Below are 21,144 nucleotides of genomic sequence, written 5' to 3' on the forward strand. Positions count from 1 at the left end.
CAAATGAATTCTTTTTAATGGCTGAGTAATATTCCATGGTGTATATGTACCACAGCTTCTTTATCCATTCGTCTGCTGATGGGCACCTAGGTTGCTTCCAAGTCCTGGCTATTATAAACAGTGCTGCGATGAACATTGGGGTGCACGTGTCTCTTTCAGATCTGGTTTCCTCAGTGTGTATGCCCAGGAGTGGGATTGCTGGGTTATGTGTTCAATTTCCAGTTTTTTAAGGAATCTCCACACTGTTGTCCATAGTGGCTGTACTAGTTTGCATTCCCACCAACAGTGTAAGAGGGTTCCCTTTTCTCCACACCCTCTCCAGCATTTATTGCTTGTAGACTTTTGGATAGCAGCCATCCTGACTGGCATGTAATGGTACCTCATTGTGGTTTTGATTTGCATTTCTCTGATAATGAGTTATGTTGAGCATCTTTTCATGTGTTTGTTAGCCATCTGTATGTCTTCTTTGGAGAAATGTCTGTTTAGTTCTTTGGCCCATTTTAAAAAGAAAAAAAGAAAGAAAATGATACTAACATATATGAGACCCAGTTTTTCTACCGCATGGTACCTTTGAGGATCTGGCAAGTTAGTGATGTTTGTCCGAAATCAAACTAAGACTTATCCAACTGACATTAACTCTCTGATTGCTTTTGAATATTAAAGTTAGATTCTGCATCTATTCGGTTTCACGTATTAACTTAAGTCTTTTTAGTGTCATGATTACAACTATGTCTTAGGAGTTAAGAAAACATCAGGGGCATAGCTCCTGGGAAGTGAGGGGTTCTCCCTATTTTTTTGTGGGAAGTCATTCTAGAGTTGTCATCCTTTCTGAAGTTGTACAGTTTCTACTCATATGGGATAATTTTCATTGCAGTCAGTTCTCTGGATTCTATAACAGAAAAAGAAGGTTGGCAGAGGATGGGGTAGAATGAGGGATGAGGGTCAGAACTAAGAGTGGTGCTGGAGGTGCCAAAATTTCCCTAAAATGAGTCTTCTCTGACACCACGAGATCCATCTCTCCTCCACCCATGCGTCTATCCATCTAACTAGTCAATCAATAAACTTTCTAGTACAGTAAAAGGAGGTGTCAATAAGTAATTAAGAGATAATACAAGTGTCAAAAAGGGATATAGACAAAGTGCTGTGACCTGAGAGAAAAAGGATCATTTGTGCCAGGGGAGAAGACCAAGAGAGCTTCTCAGAGAAAATCAAACTTTATTTAGTCTAGGATGGTGGAATGTAAGGAAAGAGTACCAAGAAGAGAGAAAAGGATAGAAGGGGATAAAACTGGAAAGCAGACTGGTATCAGACTTTATAGGACTTATTCTACCTGGATGCAGAGATGGAAATTTACACATCATGCAATGACTATTTCTTGAGTTAGGGTGTGTGTAGTGAACATTTAAAAGTAGGTAGCTTCATGGAGTCCAAAAGTCTGTTCTATACATCTGTGCCTCTTTTTCTGTCTTGCATATGAGGTTATTGTTACCATCTTTCTAGATTCCATATATATGCGTTAGTATACTATATTGGTGTTTATCTTTCTGGCTTACTTCACTCTGTATAATGGGCTCCAGTTTCATCCGTCTCATTAGAACTGATTCAAATGAATTCTTTTTAATGACTGAGTAATATTCCATGGTGTATATGTACCATAGCTTCCTTATCCATTTGTCTGCTGATGGGCATCTAGGTTGCTTCCATGTCCTGGCTATTATAAACAGTGCTGCAATGAACATTGGGGTGCACGTGTCTCTTTCAGTTCTGGTTTCCTCAGTGTATATGCCCAGGAGTTTCAGATGATCTTATTTACAAAGCAGAAACAGAGACATAGAGGTAGAGAATAAACATATGGCCCCTAAGGGGGAAAGTGAGGGGGGGATGAATTGGAAGATTGGAGTTGACATAGATACACTATTGATACTATGTATACAGTAGGTAACTAATGAGAAACTACTATATAGGGCAGGAAACTACTCAATGCTCCACAGTGATCTAAGTGGGAAGGAAATCCAAAAAAGAGGGGCTATATGTGTACATACAGCTGATTCACTTTGCTGTAGAGTAAAAACTTAACACATTGTAAAATGACTTTACTCTAATAAGTAAATAAATAAAATGCAGGAAAAAAATCCAAGTAGTTCCACAATGATTTCTGTGTTTAAACTTAAGCAAGACATTTTTACATCCACGTTGAATCTATTTTTAGTAACTGATTTGCTTACTTATTCATATATTTTCTCCTCACAGCTGTGGTTGCAAGGCTCTTAAGAGTTTGAAATAGGGATTTATTTATTGTTAGTTTAAATAGCTTTCCATTATACCAACATTTATAACTAAAACAATACTGTTGTATTTATTATATCTATGGAGTTAATGATTATCTAATTATTTGATTAAACATGGTATAATACTACAAAATTTTAACTTGCAATGCCATATGCTTTTGCTTTTGTCATTAAATCTTTGGTAATTGCATTGGTAAATTAAATAATGCAGTTAGAAAGCGATAACTGTTAGAATGGTTTAAAAATGTACCTATCTCTGACTGAAGTTATCTGCATCTGTAAAATGTAGGCTTTACCTGTAAAATCTCTTTTAGACTGTTAAAAAGATATCATTGATAAGAAAATTTTTGATGTTATCAACTAATTTGTATGTGACTATAAATTTGTTTAACGAAATAAGAATTTGAGTATGCAAATTGAACAAAACAACTAGCTTTTAAAAATGCAATCATGTTTCCTTATGGTTGAAAGACCACCTAACTGGAAGGCAAGAGACCCAAGCTCCTCTGTTATCCACTCATGTCACCTTGCTCAAGTCATTTGTCATTGGCCCTGTTTTAACAGTTAAACAGTAAGATTAAAAAAGGTACATGTTTCTCTCAAGGGTCCATGAGTTCAATAAAAACTACTTAATTTCTATTATCATTTCAATGATAATATAATAAGTATTTTATTTGTTCTGAGGATAAAATCTCTCTTTTGCACTGAAAGCCTGCAAATAGAGTTTTCTAGAATAAGACATAGGTTTTTATGTTTTTCAAAATGGCTTCTAACGATGTCTTCATGAGTATCTTTAAGAAGTAGTTTTCTTCTTAAGAAAGACTGCATTTCCTGAATTTGAGTTGGTAGAAATAATTTATAATCTTTTTATTCTCAAATGTTGAAGATTCCTTGTCAAATCACAGTCTTAAACATACTTTTTACTCCTCACTGGATTCTTTTGGTATTTTCTAAATGACTCTGGGCTTGATGTTAATGGTTGTTTTTGTTCTTACAGACCAATAATGACTACATTTGGACTGATAAATGGAGGGTGAGGTACACTAATTGGGCTGCTGATGAGCCCAGACTGAAGTCAGCATGTGCTTATATGGATCTTGATGGCTACTGGAAGACAGCACAGTGCAATGAAAGTTTTTATTTTCTCTGCAAAAGATCAGATGGTAATTGAGAACACAAAAACAGTCAAGGGTTTGAAATTTTCCCAATAAGCTAATATAAACCACCGTTGATATTCTTAAATAGTCATATGTTTTGGGGTAACTTAGGGATCAGAGAAAACATATTCCTTCACCTAACCAAAGACTGACTTGGCAATAAACAAATATACATAGGTCAGAGTAACAGAGAGAGAAAATTTCCTTCATTGCTGGAGTTTATTTTTACATATCTAATTTTTTTTTATTATTTGGGGTTATCCTCTGAGTCTATGATATCACAGTCCTCAGGAAATTATGATTACTTTTGCTGTTGACAGCAAGCTGTATCAAAATACTTTTATCAGAATGGGTTGCCTCAGGCCAAACAGCTAGCAGGGAAGGAGCACAGTTCCACCTATCAGCAGACAGTTGGATTAAAGATTTAAGCAAGGCCCTGCCCTACAGACCCAGTGTTCCCAGCAGCCAGTCTCTCCCCTCAAGAAGCTTGCACAAACCTCTTATCCTCATCCATCAGAGGACAGACAGAAGAAGCAAGAACTATAGTCCCACAGCCTCCAGAACAAAAGCAGCAGTCACAGAAAGCTAATCAAAATTATCACATTGATTACAGCCTTGTGTAACTCAATGAAGCTTTGAGCCATGGGTAAGGCCACCCAAGTCAGACAGGTCATGAGGGAGAATTATGGCAAAACGTAGTCCGCTGGAATAGGGAATGGCAAGCCATTTCAGTATTTTTGCCTCAAGAATCCCAGGAGAGTGTGAAAAGGCAAAAAGATATGACACCAGATGAGCCTGCCAGGTCAGTAGGTGTCCAGTATGCTACTGGGGAGGAACAGAGAAATATCTCCAGAAAGAATGAAGAGGTTGGGCCAAAGCAGAAATGATGCCCAGTTGTGGGTATGTCTGATACTGAAAGTAAAATCCAATGCTATAAAGAACAATATTGCATAGGAACCTGGAATATTAGGTCCATGAATCAAGTTAAATTGATGTGGTCAAGCAGGAGATGGCAAGAGTGAACACTGACATTTTAGGAATCAGTGAACTAAAATGGATGGGAAAGGGTGAATTTAACTCAGATTACCGTTATATCTACTACTAGGGACAAGAGTCCCTTAGAAGAAATGGAGTAGTCCTCATTTTCAATAAAAGAGTCTGAAATGCAGTACTTAGGGGCAATCTCAAAAACAACAGAATGATCTTGGTTCATTTTCAAGGCAAGCCATTCAACATTACAGTAATCCAGGTCTATACTCTAACCACTAATGTCAAAGAAGCTGAAGTTGAACAGTTCTATGAAGACCTACAAGACCTGCTAGAACTAACACCAAAAAAGGACATCCTTTTCATCATAGGGGATTGGAATGAAAAAGTAGGAAGTGAAGAGATACCTGCAGTAACAGGCAAGTTCGACCTTGGAGTACAAAATGAAGCAGGGCAAAGGCTAACAGAGTTTTGCCAAGCGATTGAACTAGTCATAAGAAATACCTTCTTCCAACAACACAAGAAATGCTTCTACACATGGACATCACCAGATGGTCAATACTGAAATCAGATTGATTATTTTCTTTGCAGCTGAAGATGGATAGCTCTATACAGTCAGCAAAAACAAGACTTGGAGCTGACTGTGGCTGAGATCATGAGGTCCTTATTGCAAAATTCAGCCTTAAATTGAAGAAAGTAAGGAAAACCACTAGACCATTCAGTATGACCTAAATCACATCTCTTATGAGTACACAGTGGAGGTGATAGATTCAAGGGTTTAGATCTGATAGCCTCAGTGCCTGAAGAACTGTGGATGGAGATTCATAACATTGTATAAGAGGCAGTGACCAAAACCATCCCCAGGAAAAAGATATCCAAGAAGGCAAAGTGGTTGTCTGAGGAGGCCTTACATAAAGCTGAAAAGAAGAGAAGCCAAAGGCAAAGTCGAAAGGGAAAGATACACCCAACTGAATGCAAGAGAGATGAAACTTTCTTGAGTGAACAGTGCAAAGAAAGAGGAAATCAATGGAATGGGAAAGACTAGAGATCTCTTTAAGAAAATTGGAGATACCAAGGGAACGTTTCATGCAAAGATGGGCACAGTAAAGGACAGAATAGCAAGGACCTGAGAGAAGCCCTGGTGGCTTAGAGGTTAAAGCGTCTGCCTGCAGTGCAGGAGACCCAGGTTCGATCCCTGAGTCGGGAAGATCCCCTGGAGAAGGAAATGGCAACCCACTCCAGCATTCTTGCTTGGAGAATCCCATGGAGGGAGGAGCCTGGTAGGCTACAGTCCATGGGGTCACAAAGAATTGGACACGACTTCACTTTCACTTTCACTTTCAAGAGAAGCAGAAGAGATTAAGAAGATGTGACAAGAATACACAGAAGAACTATATAAAAAAGGTCTTAATGACCCAAATAATCATGATGGTGTGGTCACTCACCTAGAGCCGGACATCCTGGAGTGCGAAGTCAAGTGGGCTTAGGAAGCATCACTGTGAACAAAGCTAGTGGTGGTGATGGAATTACAGCTGAACTTTTTCAAACCCTAAATGATGCTGCTGCTAAAGTGCAGCACTCAATATGCCAGTAAACTTGGAAAACTCAGCAGCGGCCACAGGACTGGAAAAGGTCAGTTTTCATTCTAATTCCAGTAATGCCAAAGAATGTTCAAACTCCCGTGCAGTTGCACTTATTTCACTTGCTAGCAAGGTAATGCTCAAAATCCTCCAAGTTAGGCTTTAGCAGTATGTGACCCAAGATTTTCCAGATGCTCAAGATGGATTTAGAAAAGGCAGAGGAACCAGAGATCAGATTGTCAACTTTTCTTGGATTATAGAAAAAGTAAGAGAATTCCAGAAAAAAAATCTGCTTCATTGACTATGCTAAAGCCTTTGACTCTGTGGGTCAGAATAAACTGTGGAAAATTCTTAAAGAGATGGAAATACTAGACCACTTACCTGGCTCCCAAGAAGCCTGTATGCAGCTCAAGAAGCAACAGTTAGAACTGGACATGGAACAACAGATTGGTTTAGAATTGGGAAAGGAGAAAGCCAAGGCTGTATATTGTCACTCTGCTTATTTAACTTATATGCAGAGTACATCGTGTGAAATACTGGGCTGGATGAAGCACAAGCTGGAATCAAAACTGCTGAAAGAAATACCAACACCTTCAGGTATTCAGTTGATACCACTCTAATGGCAGGAAGTGAAGAGGAACTAAAGAGCCTCTTGATGAGGGTGAAAAAGGAGAGTGAAAAAGCTGGCTTAAAACTCAACACTCAAAAAACTAAGATGGTGGCATCCAGTCCCATCACTTCACGGCACATAAATACGGAAAAAGTGGAAATAGTAACAGACTCTTAATTTTTTTGTGCTCCAACATCACTGTGAACAGTGACTGCAGCCATGAAATTAAAAGACACTTGCTCCTTGTAAGAAAAACTATGACCAACCTAGACAGCATATTCAAAAGCAGAGACATTCCTTTGCTGACAAAGGTCCTTATAATCAAAGGTATAGTTTTTCCAATAGTCACATATGGATGTGAGAGTTGGACCATAAAGAAGGCTGAGCACCAAAGAATTGATGCTTTCAAGCTGTGGTGCTGGAGTAGACTTGAGAGTTCTTTGGACAACAAGGAGATCAAACCAGTCCTAAAGGAAATCAAAACCAAATACTCATTGGAAGGACTGATGATGAAGCTGAAGCTCCAAATCATAGGCCCCCTGATGCAAAGAGAAGACTCATTGGAAAAGACCCTGATGCTGGGAAAGATTGAGGCTGAGAGGAAAAGGAAACAGCAGAGAATGAGATGGTTGGATGGCATCATCGACTCCATGGACTTGAGTTTGAGCAAACACTGGGAGATAGGGAAGGACAGGAAACCTGGCGTGCTGCAGTCTGTGGAGTCACAAAGAGTCAGATGTGAGTTAGTGACTGAACAACAATGCAAATTCATTGCAGTCAGTGATATTACAGTGATACAGTCTTAACATATAGTTGAATTGGACAGTGATAAAGTCCTAGAATTCTACCTATAGCACTTAGTTATAAGTGTCAGTCACAGCTAAGATGGTTTTATGGGGCAAGGATCCTAGAAAATGAAGAGTGTCGAAGGAAGACTCACTTTGCAAATTATTTTTGGGTGATCTCTTTGGGGAACTTACTAACATCTTTGTAGGTATCTGTAGATCTATATTCTTAATTATGAATGTGGTTGATTGCCATTGTACCACAATACCTTCTATTTAAATATTTTAAAAATAAAATAATGATAAAGTAAAAAGAAATCTCAGTAATAGAAATGGTAGATCTAAATGATTTCCATTAGGGCTTTTTAAAAAAAAATAACAGATGATGAAAAATTTTTTAAATGTTAATATTTTATTCTGTGTACTACAGAAGCTTCAGGTCTTACTTTGTTTTAAATATCTTTTTATTAACAGAAATCCCTGCCACTGAACCCCCGCAGCTGCCTGGTAGATGCCCTGAGACAGAGCACTCAGCATGGATTCCTTTCCATGGTCACTGCTACTATATTGAATCTTCATACACAAGGAACTGGGGCCAGGCTTCTCTGGAATGTCTTCGAATGGGTAAGTGCCACATTTACTGTCAGAAAATTCCACGATCATATACTCTAGATTACCATGATAATAGTAGCCCCGTATGTTAAAACCTAAGGAATTGTAAGAATATCTGTCCTTTTTGTCTTAATAATTCATATTGTAACAGAAATGTTAACATCATGCCACTTAAATGCAATTTCTAACATTATAACCTCAAAAGATTAAAGAATTCTGGTGTGGAAAGCAATGATTTGCTGAAGAAGTCTTTCTTAGTTTCTGCCCTAATATTTTAAATCACTGGGATTATAATTCAGATTGTTGGAGTCACCTTTTGTCACTAATCAGCTCAGGCTTCACAAGTGCATAGGAACCATTTTGCTTTGCCATGAATAGAAAAACATTTAGATCTAGTTATCTTATTAGTGAATAAATATGAAAGAAAATTCAAGTAGACCTGACAAAAATGGAAAGTTTCCCTTCTGATATAAAAATATCAAATAAAGTGAACTTTTCAGGGTACATTAATAAATTTACTTACTTTAATCCCAATAAGTATTTTACTGAATTATTTTGTTACTGAAGTTTGTTTATGCCCTAAGTCAGGGCTCTTTTTTCAACAGTGGTGAGCAAGAGTTACATTCTCATATTCTTCTTGTTCATTCAAAAGTCAGCCTGGAGTTTTTACTACTTTTTGCTTTTATGTTTAATTTTTTCTTCAGTTTTATTGAGGTGTAGTGGACACAAAATTATAATACAATTAAGGTATACAAGGTGATGATTTGATACATGTTTTGGTGGGAAACGATTCCTACTGTCAAGTTAACACAACCATCATATCACATATTTACTTTTCTTCCTTTTTTGGTAAGAATACTTGAGTTCTAATCTCTTATATCATACAGTATTAACTATAGTCACTATATTATACAGATCCCAAGACCTTATTTATCATAAAACTGAAGGTCTGTACTGTTTCTCCCACACCCCAAGCCCCTCACAACCACTATTCTACTCTCTGTTTCTATGAGTTTGACTTTTATTTAATTCCACATATAAGTAATACCATATAGTACTTATTTGTCTCTGGCTTACTTCCTTAAAATAATGCCCACCAGGTTGATCCATGCTGCTGCAAATGGCAGGATTTCCTTCTTTTTTTAAGACTGAATAATATTCCATTGTATACACATACTGCCTTTTCTTAACCATTCATCTGTTGATGGACATTTGGGTCGTTTCCACATCTTGGCTATTGTTAATAGTGCCGCAGTAAACATGGAGTGTGGATATCTTTTCAAGATGCTGATTTCATTTCCTTTGGATATATACTGAGAAGTGGGAGTGCTGAGAGTTGTATCTTTAGCTTTTTGAGGAACCTCCATATTGTTCCAATTTATATTTACACTAACTGGGTTTTCTCTTCTCCTCATCCTCTCCAGCACTTGTTATCTCTTACCTTTTTAATAATAGCTAGCCTAAGCAAGTGTGGCGGTGATAGCTCATTGTGGTTTTGATTTGTATTTCCCTGATGGTTAGTGATGCTGCACACCTTTTCATGTACTTTTTAGTCATTTGAAAGTCTCCTATGGAAAAAAATGTCTATTCATATTCTTAGCCCATTTTAGAAATTGAGTTATTTGGTTTTTGCCATTGAATTGCATAAGTTGTATATTTTACATATTAAACCTCTATTAGGACATGTGGTTTGCAAACTTTTTTTCCTATTCAGTAAGTAATATTTTAATTTTACTAATGGTTTCCTTTGCTATACAGAAGCGTTTTAGGTTGCTGTTGTACCGTTTGTTTATTTTTGCTTTTTTTTTTTTTGCCTTTGCTGTTAGTGTCATATACAAAAAAATCATCAACAAGATTAATGTCAAAGAGCATATTGCCTATATTTTATTCTATGATTTCAGGTCTTACATCCAAGTCTTTAATAGTTTTGAGTTGATTTTCCTGTGCAGTGTTAGTAGTGGTCCAGTATTATTCTGTTTCATTTGGCTGTCAGTTTTCTCAATACTACTTGCATGGAATAATTTTTTTTTAATCCCTTCACTTTAAGCCTATGTATGTCCTAAAGTTCAAATGCATTTCTTTTAGACAGCATATAGTTGGGTCTTTTTCTTTTTTTCCTCTTCTTTTTCAATCTATTAGGCAACTCTGTGTTTTCTGATTGGAGAATTTGGTTCATTTACATTTCCAGCAATTATTGGTAGGCATGGGCTTAATATTGCCATTTTGTTAATTGTTTCTGTCTATCTTAACCTTCCTTTTTTCCTTTCTTCCTCTGTTCATTTCCTTTGTGATTCGATGGTTCCATAATGATATGCTTAGATTTGTTTCCTTTTGTATATGTACTATAGGTTTTGTTATGTGGTTATTATGAAGCTCATATGAAACATCTTATAGTAGTGTATTTAAAGCTGGTAACAACTTAACTTTGAATGTATGCAAGCACTCTGTTTCTACATTCCCCCCACCTTTTATATTTTTGATGTCACCATTTATGTATTTTTATATTGTGTATACATTAACAAATTATTGTATTTATAGTTACTTTTAATACTTTGTATTTTAACCTTTATACTAGAATTACAGATTTACCTACCACCTACCTACCACCACTATATCAGAATATTCTGGATTTTCCTACATATTTATCTTAACCATTGAGTTTTATATTTTCAAATATTTTCATATTATTAATTAGAGTCCTTTCACTTTAACTTGAAGAATTCCCTTTGACATTTCTTATAAAGTGAAAGTTGTTCAGTTGTGTCCAACCCTTTGCAACCCCATGGACTATACAGTCCATGGAATTCTCCAGGCCAGAATACGGGAGTGGGTAGCCTTTCCCTTCTCCAGGGGATCTTCCCAACCCAGGGTTCAAACCTAGGTCTCCTGCATTGCAGGCAGATTCTTTACCAGCTGAGCCACAAGGGAAACCCAAGAATAGTGGAGTGGGTAGCCTATCCTTTTTCTAGTGGATCTTTCCACCTGGGAATTGAACCAGGGTCTCCTGCATTGCAAGTGGTTTCTTTTACCAACTGAGCTATCAGGGAAAAAATAAAGCTATCAGGGAAAATATCTATTGGTGATGAACTCTTTCCAGTTTTATTTGTCTGGAAAACTTTTTATCTCTCATTTAATTCTGAATGACAGTTTTTCTAGGTGGGGTATTCTTGGTTTGGAAGCTTTTATCTATAAGCACTTTAAATGTATCTTCTCACTCCCTCTGGACAGCAAAGTTCTGCTGGAAAGTTTCTTCATTGTCTTGCGGGGGTTGCCTTGTGTGTAACAAGCTACTTTAGTTTAACTGTTTTTAAGAATCTCTCTTTGTCTTTAATTTTTGACAATTTAATTGTAATGTGTCTCAGTGTTGGTCTCTTTAGAGTCACTGTATTTGGTACTCCTTATGCTTCCTGTATCTAGATGTCTGTTTCTTTCTCCAAGGTTAGGGCAGTTATCAGCCATTGTGCTGTGCTAAATTGCTTCAGTCGTGCCCGACTCTTTGTGACCCTGTGAACCATAGCCCACCAGGCTCCTCTGTCCATGGGATTTTCCAGGCAAGAATACAGGCATAGGTTGCCATGCCCTTGTCCTGGGAAGGACCATTGGGAAGCTTTTGGTCCATCATCTCTTCAAGTACTCTTTATGCCTCTTTATCTCACTCCTCTCCTAGGACTCCCATTATTCAGCCTGGATAAGCCCAAGCTTGCTGATTATTTCTTTTACTTAATCAAATTAAGTTTTTGGCTTCTCCAGTGAAGTTTTCCTTTCAATTATTATTATGTTTAACTCCAAAAATTTATTTTTAAAATAATTTCTATCTTTTTATTAATAGTCCCTATTTAGTGAGCAATTATTTCATACTTTATTTTAGTTCTTTAGACACTTTTTCCTTTAAGTTCTTTAAACATCTTTAACATAGCTGATTTCAAACGTCTTTGTCCAATAAGCCAAAGATGTGACTTTGTTCTGGAAAAATTTGTATTGGCTGCTGCTTTTCTTGGTATAGGTCATATTTTCATGTTTCTTTGAATTTCTTGTAATTTTTATTGAAAAATATGTATTCAAAATAAGAAAATAAGCAACATTGGAAATAAGTTTATTTCCACTCTACAAGGTTTGATTTTGTTGCTATTTCCTTGTTTAATAATTTTCCTTCATAAATTCTATGAAGTGTGTATTCTTTCTCATGCGTAGTCACTGAATTCTCTACCTAGTTAGTTTAGTGGTCAGCTAGTGATGCGAACATATTTTCTTAGTGCCTAGAACCAATAAGTTTTCTGGGTTTTACTGAGGGGCTCTGTCTGAAGACATGCCTTCAACTTTCATACATGAAGTTTAAAACTCTACCTTAGCCTTCACTTCCTGCTTTTGCAGACCCTCAAGGTCAGCCAGAGGTGAAAATGTGGAGACTTTTCAGATCTTTCACGGGCATGCACATAGTCCAATGCATGTATACACTCCAATGCATGTCTATGGCCTTCTAGAGTCCCAGGAATAGGTCAGCACTTCTTAAAGTTCCCTGTGGACATTTTACTCCACAGTCTTTCCTGTTAGCTTTTTGGTTAGCTTATTGTTTCCCTAAAATGTTATCACTGCTTCAGGCAGCTATACTGTTAGGTTATTGCCACTGTTAATTTTTGACAATTTCCCCCAAGGAAAATGCTGTTTACATTGGATGAGCTCTGAGTTAGTTCAAATTAAGGCAGGTTCTGCCAAGTGAGGTTTTCCAGGGAACTGTCAGAGATCAAATAATGGAAATTTTTCTTTGAGAATGTGACTTGGAAAGAACCCCAATCCCATTCTGACTTTCCAGTGTCTTCTTGGTTTCTGGTCTTCAGTGTGATTTTGAGGCTTTTGGCTTTTAAGGCAATCACAGAGCTAGGGATAAGACTATGGGATTAGGACAAGTTAAAACATCCTGAAGCTCACTTTCCTTACTGAGAGTCAATCATTTTTCTTGAATAAATACATCCTGGACTGTTACAAGCTGTTGGTTAACTTTCAGTGTTCTGAAAAAGTTGATTTGAAAGAGATTTAGTGTTCTTATTGCTTTTTTAGGGGAGATGATTTTCAAGGGTTCTTACTCTGCCATTCATTATGATGTCACTTGAAACCTCCTTTTTTAAATTAAGAAATGTATTTTTCTTTTATGTTGCTAAGTATTTTTTAAAAAAATTCTTGGCGGTGGATATGTAGAAACTTTGTTTTCAACTGTAGATAACTATGATTTCCTGTAAATAAAATGAATGATTCACATTCATCAAAATATATCCCATATATATTGAAATGGTTATCATCTATGAAATATATTTTAAAATAAAATATGAAATGATGCAATGAAAATAGTCAGCAAAGTTCCAGTAATGTGGGATACAGGCATGTGGTTAGATATAGGGCAAGATTCAGATGCCTGGATCATGCCATGACTTTGTCCTCCTCTATCACTAAGATCTTGAAAGATCTTACCCTCTGGACTTTTAGATTCCTTATCTGTAAAATGGAGTAACAGTAGTACTAACTTAATAAGATAGTTGTAAAATTTTAGTGAGATCATGTTTGTAAAGTCCAAAGCAAAATGTCTGGTAGAAACAGTTTAAAATATTTTAAGTTGTTATTATTTAAAATTCTATAATTTTACAATAAAATACAGTACTGGCATTGAAGCAATCTTTGACTGGGTATGTTAGATGCTATAGTATCCAAGCAGCCTTTCTGTTTCATGTCTTCTTTTTGTACAGTCCTATACATAACAACTGGATTAATACTTTTATAGTGCATGCATCAATCTGCTCCCTAAAAATCTAAGTATTTTTTAATCACCACATTACCCTAAATACCAGTCTCCTGCAATCTGCAGTGAGACCTAACCCAAGGCTTTTTTCACCCATTGACCAGATTCATCCAGCCAAACTGAGCTATCTGTCAATGCTATTCATTACCCCAATAGATTGCCTTATCTACCTACCTTTCTATCTATTTCATATCTTATTACTATAAACCAAATATGAAGAATTCGATGCATCTGTGAACCACCTCTATGCTTCTCTGTCTGTTTTTTTTATTCTTCCTAGTCTCGGAATTATTTTCTATTCTTTCTACTTGAAATCTCATGCTCCCTAATATTTTAAAATTCTGTTTATTGCATGCTTCCTTTAAATAGCTTCCCCTAAAACAAATCTTCTCCCTGTTTGACATGTCAGTACCTTTTTATATTTATTTTGTTTTCTAATACATTTCTTTATATGCTCAATTCATTCCTACTCACTGAACCATAACCTTCTTAAGGTATTCTGTGTTCTACTCATCTTTGTATATCCTGCAGTGAGTTGTCCAGTGCTTGTACACAAATGATGCCTAAAAAAATCACATTTTTAGAATGGAAACAAATTCTTAGAAGACAAATGTTCACTCTTTGAAATTCTTCCCCTTAAGTGGAGATAGTGGGATGACTTTTATTGCTCTTGATATCAACATAATCATTATAAAAATGTTTTCAACTACTTAAATATATTCCCATCTTGTTTATTCTTTTGTACTTTGCAGGTTCCTCTCTGGTTACCATTGAAAGTGCTGCTGAATTGAGTTTCCTGTCATATCGAGTTGAGCCACTTCAAAGCAAAACCAATTTTTGGATAGGATTATACAGAAATGTTGAAGGTAATTTTTGCACCATGATTTTTGAATCAGGAATATTTCAAAATGTTGAAATATTTCAAACTTGTTTCAAAACAAGTTTTCAGTTCTAGAAAATCTTGCTTTAATTAATGATTAATTTGTGAAGCATTTGAAGATTCAAACTCATAGTTTCATTTGAGATAAGAACTGAGTATTTAAGTGACTCACACATCAGGCTATCTTGAAAGTTGCTAAAAGGAGTATCCACTGTTGCTAAGTTAAAGAAGTTTTAAAAAAATATTTTCTATCTTTTGCTATTTAAAAAAATTAGGGGAAGATAACTTTACATATATATACTAATTAGGAATAAATTTTCAACTGAAACTACATGAGAAGCATGATTCTCAGTTTCCTTTCCTCTATTAATTAATTATTATTATCTTGCCTATTAAAACTCTTAATTGTAAATAGCTATTGATTGTGGTATAAAATAACATGCTTAGAAATTTTACATGGATAAGTTGAATTTATTTTAAGGGGGATTATTTTTAACTTGTAATTTTTTTGGCTTCCTCTGATAATCAGGAATGTGGCTATGGATAAACAACAACCCACTCTCCTTTGTCAACTGGAAAACAGGTGATCCCTCTGGTGAAAGAAATGATTGTGTCACTTTATATGCATCTTCTGGATTATGGAGTAATATTCACTGTTCTTCCTACAAAGGATACATTTGTAAAAGACCAAAAAGTAAGTAAGAATTTGTCCTATGGTACATATATTTCTAGGTTCCCTTTTCTTGAAAATATGAAGATATTCAGTGTGGAATTATGATGTGATTACAGGTTCCTTATAAACTTTTTCTCTTTATAATCCAGTCTGCCATGGTGATCAGTTCTGTCTGTCACTTTGAGTGAGCACAAAACTTCCTGCTTAATTGAAGTAATGATTTTGGTATATCAATACACATGTGATAAAATATCCATGCACATGGGTTTGTGAAGTTGGGAGAAGTTTGGAGATCTAGCCTTATGGCATATGAGAAAAAGAGATAAAATACATACCTTGACCAAATAAGAAGTGGACAGTGGGGAGGAATGAGAATTTGTTAAGAAATAAATCATGTAAGACCAATTAAGTTTCCTCCTGAGACTGAATGGCAGACCATGTCAGGACAACGGTTGGGGGAATTAATAGTATTATGTGCCCATGATATGATACTATCCAGACGTTCATAATAGTTTTATGCCGTTCTACTTCACATAGTATCTTTACCGAGAGATAAAATTAGATAATAGATTTAAATAAATAAATGAACTAAGTAAAGTAATACTCCATTCCCAGTAGGGTTTATTATTTTGTTGTTGTTCAGTTGCTAAGTTGTGTCTGAGTCCTTGTGACCCCATGGACTGCAGCCTACCAGGCTCCTCTGTCCTCCACTGTCTCCCAGAATTTGCTGAAATTCATTTCCACTGAGTCGGTGATGCTAGTTCTTCATTCTTTGACAACTCTGTTCTAAGATACTGTACCCTTTGGGGCAGTGTTGAATTTTTATTTTTCATTCAAATACCTTGTAATATCTTATGCTTCAGTGAGCTATTTTCAAAACCGCTAGCCTAGAATACATTATTTTATGGGTAGATTGGGTAGATTTTGGTGGTATAAGTGCTTCAAGTACAACTGGGGGCGTTTTTCCTGTTTTCAGATCTTCCAGTGTATTTAAACTCACCGTGCAGCTGTAGGTTGCAGTTGTAGAATAGATAGATAGCTAAAATTTGTATATATACATACAGATTTTATCTATCTGTCCATCTATCTGATTACTGTCTATCTATATCATATATCACCATAAATCAAACATGAATAATTTGATATATTTGTAAACCAAATAATGCTCACTATCTACATGCAATTGTCATGGGTCTTTATAACTATTTAATTATTTTGTTCTTTTACAAACAGTTGTTGATGCTGAACCTACACATACATTAATTACAACAAAAGGTAAGATCATGAAATTTCAAGTTCCATGTTAGCAATACATTGATAACAGTGTGTTTGTTTTAAAAAACATAATTTTCCCTTCCTACACCCATTGCACTCTCAGTCAAATAGCTTGAGCTACTCTAGCCTTTGTCGTTTTGGCATCAATCACTCTTGAATGATGCTCTAGAAAAGCCAATCTTGGAGTCAGATTGGTGTTTTTATCCTAGGTCTTGTTGTTGTTGAGTCACTCAGTTGTGTCTGACTCTTTGTGACCACATGGGCTGTAGCCTGCCAGGCTCCTCTGTCCATGGGATTCTCCAGGCAAGAACTCTAGGTTTTACTGAGGACACCAATCGCTTCATTTCACTGATTGCCCTATGAGAACCCAGGGAAGAAATTTCTCTTAGGAATCCCTGTGATTTCTTTGTTTTCTTTTTTTAAAGCAATATTTAAAATTTTATTTTTATGGACAGTTTGAATAAGGAACTGACCTCTTTCACTTATGTTGTTTGCTGCTAAAAAAAAGTAAAAGTGAGATGTGTGGCTTGCCTGCAGCTCTCTTAACTTCCTACGTGCTATTTGTTAACTAATACTCATGTGTTCAAATTTCCACTATTCATTTTCTTTTTCCCCTAATTTTCCCCCTTGGTTGTTATTATTATCACAGCTTTTACTATTCCATTTATCTTCATATGGTGTATGTATAGGCAGCCTTCAATTATTTTTAAAAGGTATAAATATTTAAAAATATCATACTAGCATACTGCTGCATAGATACATGAAATACTCTTGCAACTGAATAGTCATCTGAACATTTGAATTAATTATTCACGGAATTCTATATTCATGTCCTGAATTTCTGTTTGGCAAATGTCATTGGACAGGAAATTCATGCATTTTAGTTTTTCTAAGACAGTTGTACTGTTCTCCATGGCATTCTACTCTCTGCCTCTCCCCACTTACCTTTTTTCTAATGTATTTACTTATTTATAGCTGATCCAAGGAAGATGGAACCTTCTAAACCGTCTTCCAGTGCGACAGGAGTAGTAGTCATCGTGGTCCTCCTGATTATTATGGGTGCTGGCTTCGCTGTGTACTTCTTTTATAAGAAAAGACGTGTACATTTGCCTCGAGAGGACACTTTTGAGAACACTCTGTATTTTAACAGTGGATCAAGTCCGGGAACTAATGATACGAAAGATCTCATGGGCAACATTGAACAGAATGAACATGCAGTCATCTAGTATCATGGTATGATTTAGGTATATTTGAATTTCATAAAATTATAACTAAAATGGTAAGGTCTTTTGTTTTGTTCAATGTGATTATTTCCTTTCAAATTATAGTAGTACTGTATTATGCTGGTCTGTCTTTTTCTTTGCCGAGTGAAAGAAACAAGTGCTCCCTTTTTAGCCTGGCAAGATATTTTCACAAAAGAGGGATAATGACATTGACTACTGTGTTTAAAAAGGTCTTAGGTGAATATACAGCATTGGTGTATAGCTTGTGTCAACTGCATTCAGATTACAGGAACCTCAGAAACCAGCTAAGCGTCCTGAAATCATTTAAGGAGATTCCAAAGACTTGTTACCCATGAAATGGTTATTTGGTAATTAGAAGACCATTTTAAAAGTCAAGTACATATAGCCTCAGGTGACACAAAAATTTAGTCACCTTTTTCCTTATACCCATCTTGATTTTTTTACTTCCAGTTATTCAGAATTGTATTTGTGCATGTGCAGAAAGAAAAAGGCAGCTGAGAATCTTGTCTGCCCCAAGCAAGATTTCCAGGCTGAACATTACAGATGTGTTCTTTGTCCTATTTTATGTATATCAGGAATGCAAAGATTTGAAATAAAAATGTAAATTTGCATAACTGGATGTACTTAGATAATGTGAAATAAACATCAAAGACAAGGTGTATTTTTAATAAATTTGTATTTTGGTGATCTTGGTAAGTGTAAATTTTCTTTTAACTGTGATTTATTTAGCCATTTACTTTACATTTTACTTGGAAAATTAATGATATCAGTAGAGGAATTTTTAAAATTAAGCTCTTAATGTATTTAGAAAATATAGATTGCTAAAACACTGTGCATAAAATTAACTTTTTGCTGTAATAACTTGGCGTATTTTCCTGGATCTCTCCCCTGTAACAGTGACTGATCTCAGAATGCAACAGTTGAAGGCACTGTTATTGGGAATTAGGTCTCTAAGTATCTTTTCCTCACTTTAACAATTCCTTTTTGCTCAAAAACTTTTCCTCAGACGAAGCTTTGTGTACACTGTAAAATATATCAGAGGTGTCGCATCTACCCCAGTATTATATTTCCAACTCATCCTTGCCTTTCCCAAGGGGTTACTTACGAGCAGAAGTTCCTTACCTGAAGTCCCTAAACAGGGATCCTTAAATGGCATTAAGGGGTCTATGAAGACCCTCACATTGTTTGCAAAATGTTGCCTCTATTTGTGTTTATTTCCCCTTCTTTTTCTGGGAAGAAAATAGCTAGATTTTCAAGAAAGTCCATAACTCACAAAAGACTAAAGGAACTTCCCTAGTGGTCCAGTGGTTAAGACTTTGAGCTCCTAATGCAGGGGGCCTGAGTTTGAGCCCTGGTCAGGAAACCAGATCTTACATGGTGAAACTAAAGGTACCGTGTGCTGCAGCCAAAAAAAAAAAAAAAAAAAAAAAAAGAGAGAGAGAGAGAGAAAGAGGCTAAGAAGCAGCGTATTGGTTAGGAGGTAAGATGGAGTTTGCAATACCCAAACTTAATGGGGTTGCAAGAGGTGGGCAATTGTGAGAAAACTTTCTGGGAACAAACAACTTTCTCTCATTCCTCAGATAGTAGAAAACAAATTGCTTTTATTTTCTTGGTAAGAACAATGCATATTCCATTTGAGGACGTTCTAATGAAAACAATGGCTACAGTGTCATAGCAGTGTGTGGTTAATTATACTGAAAAAATTTTGTATATGAATTTATTTTCTTTCAAGATACAAGAGAAACAAGAGAGAATTAGAAATATGGAAGAGGAGAAATATAAGAGTGAGCATGATTTACAAATTCTTTACACAAGTCATTTTCTTTAGAACTCAGAGCCACATTTTCACAGAAAGTATTTCGGACTTCAGACGTTTGTCTCATACTTAAATGTCTTATCCTTTCAAGAAACTGTCTGTATTCAGTAGGATGCTAAATATACCTCACATTATCCACTCAAACATACAATCAAATAGATGTCATCTGTATCTATATATGCACTCAAACTCAGTAGCATATTAAGCATATGGGGAGTAGAGAAGTTTTATAAAGTGGAGAAGAGCAGTTTTGTTTGCTTTTTACATTTATTTTTGGTTTTGGTGGTTGTAGTCCATTTGTTTTTATCTTTTTTAATCAGAAATTCTTACTGGGGATTAAATGTTTAAGTGCTCTCCACACTGGCTTTGCACTTGTTTTCATCAGAATTCAGCAGTCAGAAAATTCTTAAAGGATTTTTTTTTTCCCAGTTGAATGCAAAGAGTCAGACACGACTGAGCGACTGAACTGAACTGAACTGAACACTGGCTTTGCACTTGTTTTCATCAGAATTCAGTGTTCACTTGGGCATCTGTTTGTGTATTTACCTATTTGTTCATCACGTATACCATCAGCATCTCGTACATGTCCCAGGTGTTGAGCTAGGCCTTGGAGATTCAAATGTGGGTGAGAAGCTGTGCTGGCCCATGAGAAGCATGCAGTCTAATGGAGGTCCAGGCACACACGATCATTTTGGAGGGATTTTTATTGATGTATAGTTGATGCATGCTATTATATAAATTACAGGTGTACAATATAGTGGCTTGCAATTTTTGAAAATTATTCTCCATTTATAATTATTAGAAAATATTGACCATATTCCCAGTATTGTAATGGTTTATACCTCTTAATCCCCTAGCCCTGTTGCCCCTCTGACCCCACTGGTAACCAGTGAAGTGAAGTGAAGTGACAGTCACCCAGTCGTGTCTGACTCTGTGACCCCATGGGCTATAAAGTGCATGGAATTCTCCAGACCAGAATATTGGAGTGGGTAGCCTTTCCCTTCTCCAAGGGATCTTCCCAACCTAGGGATCGAACCCAGGTCTCCTGCATTGGAGGCAGATTCTTCACCAGCTGAGCCACAAGAGAAGTCCAAGAATACCAGAGTGGGTAGTCTATCCCTTCTCCATCGGATCTTCCTGAGCCAGGAATTGAACCGGGGTCTCCTGAATTGCAGGAGGATTCTTTACCAACTGATCCCTCACCATTAATTTGTTCTTAATGTCTGTGAGTCTGCTTTGTTTTTGTTCTATTCACTAGTTTGTTGTATATTTTAGATTCCATGTGTGAGTGATATTATACAGTATTTGTCTTTCTATACCTGACTTATTACTTAGAATATGGACTTAGGCCCTCCAAGTTCACCTATGTTGCTGCAAATGGCAAAATTTTGTTCTTTTTTATGACCGAACATTATTGCATTGTATATATACCACATCTTCTTTACCCAT

General features: G+C 36.2%; 1 protein-coding gene across 1 annotated transcript in view; it reads left to right on the plus strand.

The window, feature by feature from the left end:
- MRC1 (mannose receptor C-type 1) overlaps positions 1–18,563 on the plus strand; it is a 108,682-nt gene extending 90,119 nt beyond the window's left edge. The window contains exons 25-30 of the mRNA XM_065919580.1: positions 3,286–3,451; positions 7,882–8,031; positions 14,560–14,673; positions 15,217–15,381; positions 16,594–16,635; positions 17,611–18,563. Coding sequence (XP_065775652.1) covers positions 3,286–3,451; positions 7,882–8,031; positions 14,560–14,673; positions 15,217–15,381; positions 16,594–16,635; positions 17,611–17,861 — 888 coding nt within the window. The 3' untranslated portion in view covers positions 17,862–18,563. The remainder of the gene's footprint in view (positions 1–3,285; positions 3,452–7,881; positions 8,032–14,559; positions 14,674–15,216; positions 15,382–16,593; positions 16,636–17,610) is intronic.
- Positions 18,564–21,144: the final 2,581 nt, after the last annotated feature.

This window comes from Muntiacus reevesi, chromosome 2 (assembly GCF_963930625.1).
Source record: "Muntiacus reevesi chromosome 2, mMunRee1.1, whole genome shotgun sequence".
Classification (NCBI taxonomy): Eukaryota; Metazoa; Chordata; class Mammalia; order Artiodactyla; family Cervidae; genus Muntiacus; species Muntiacus reevesi.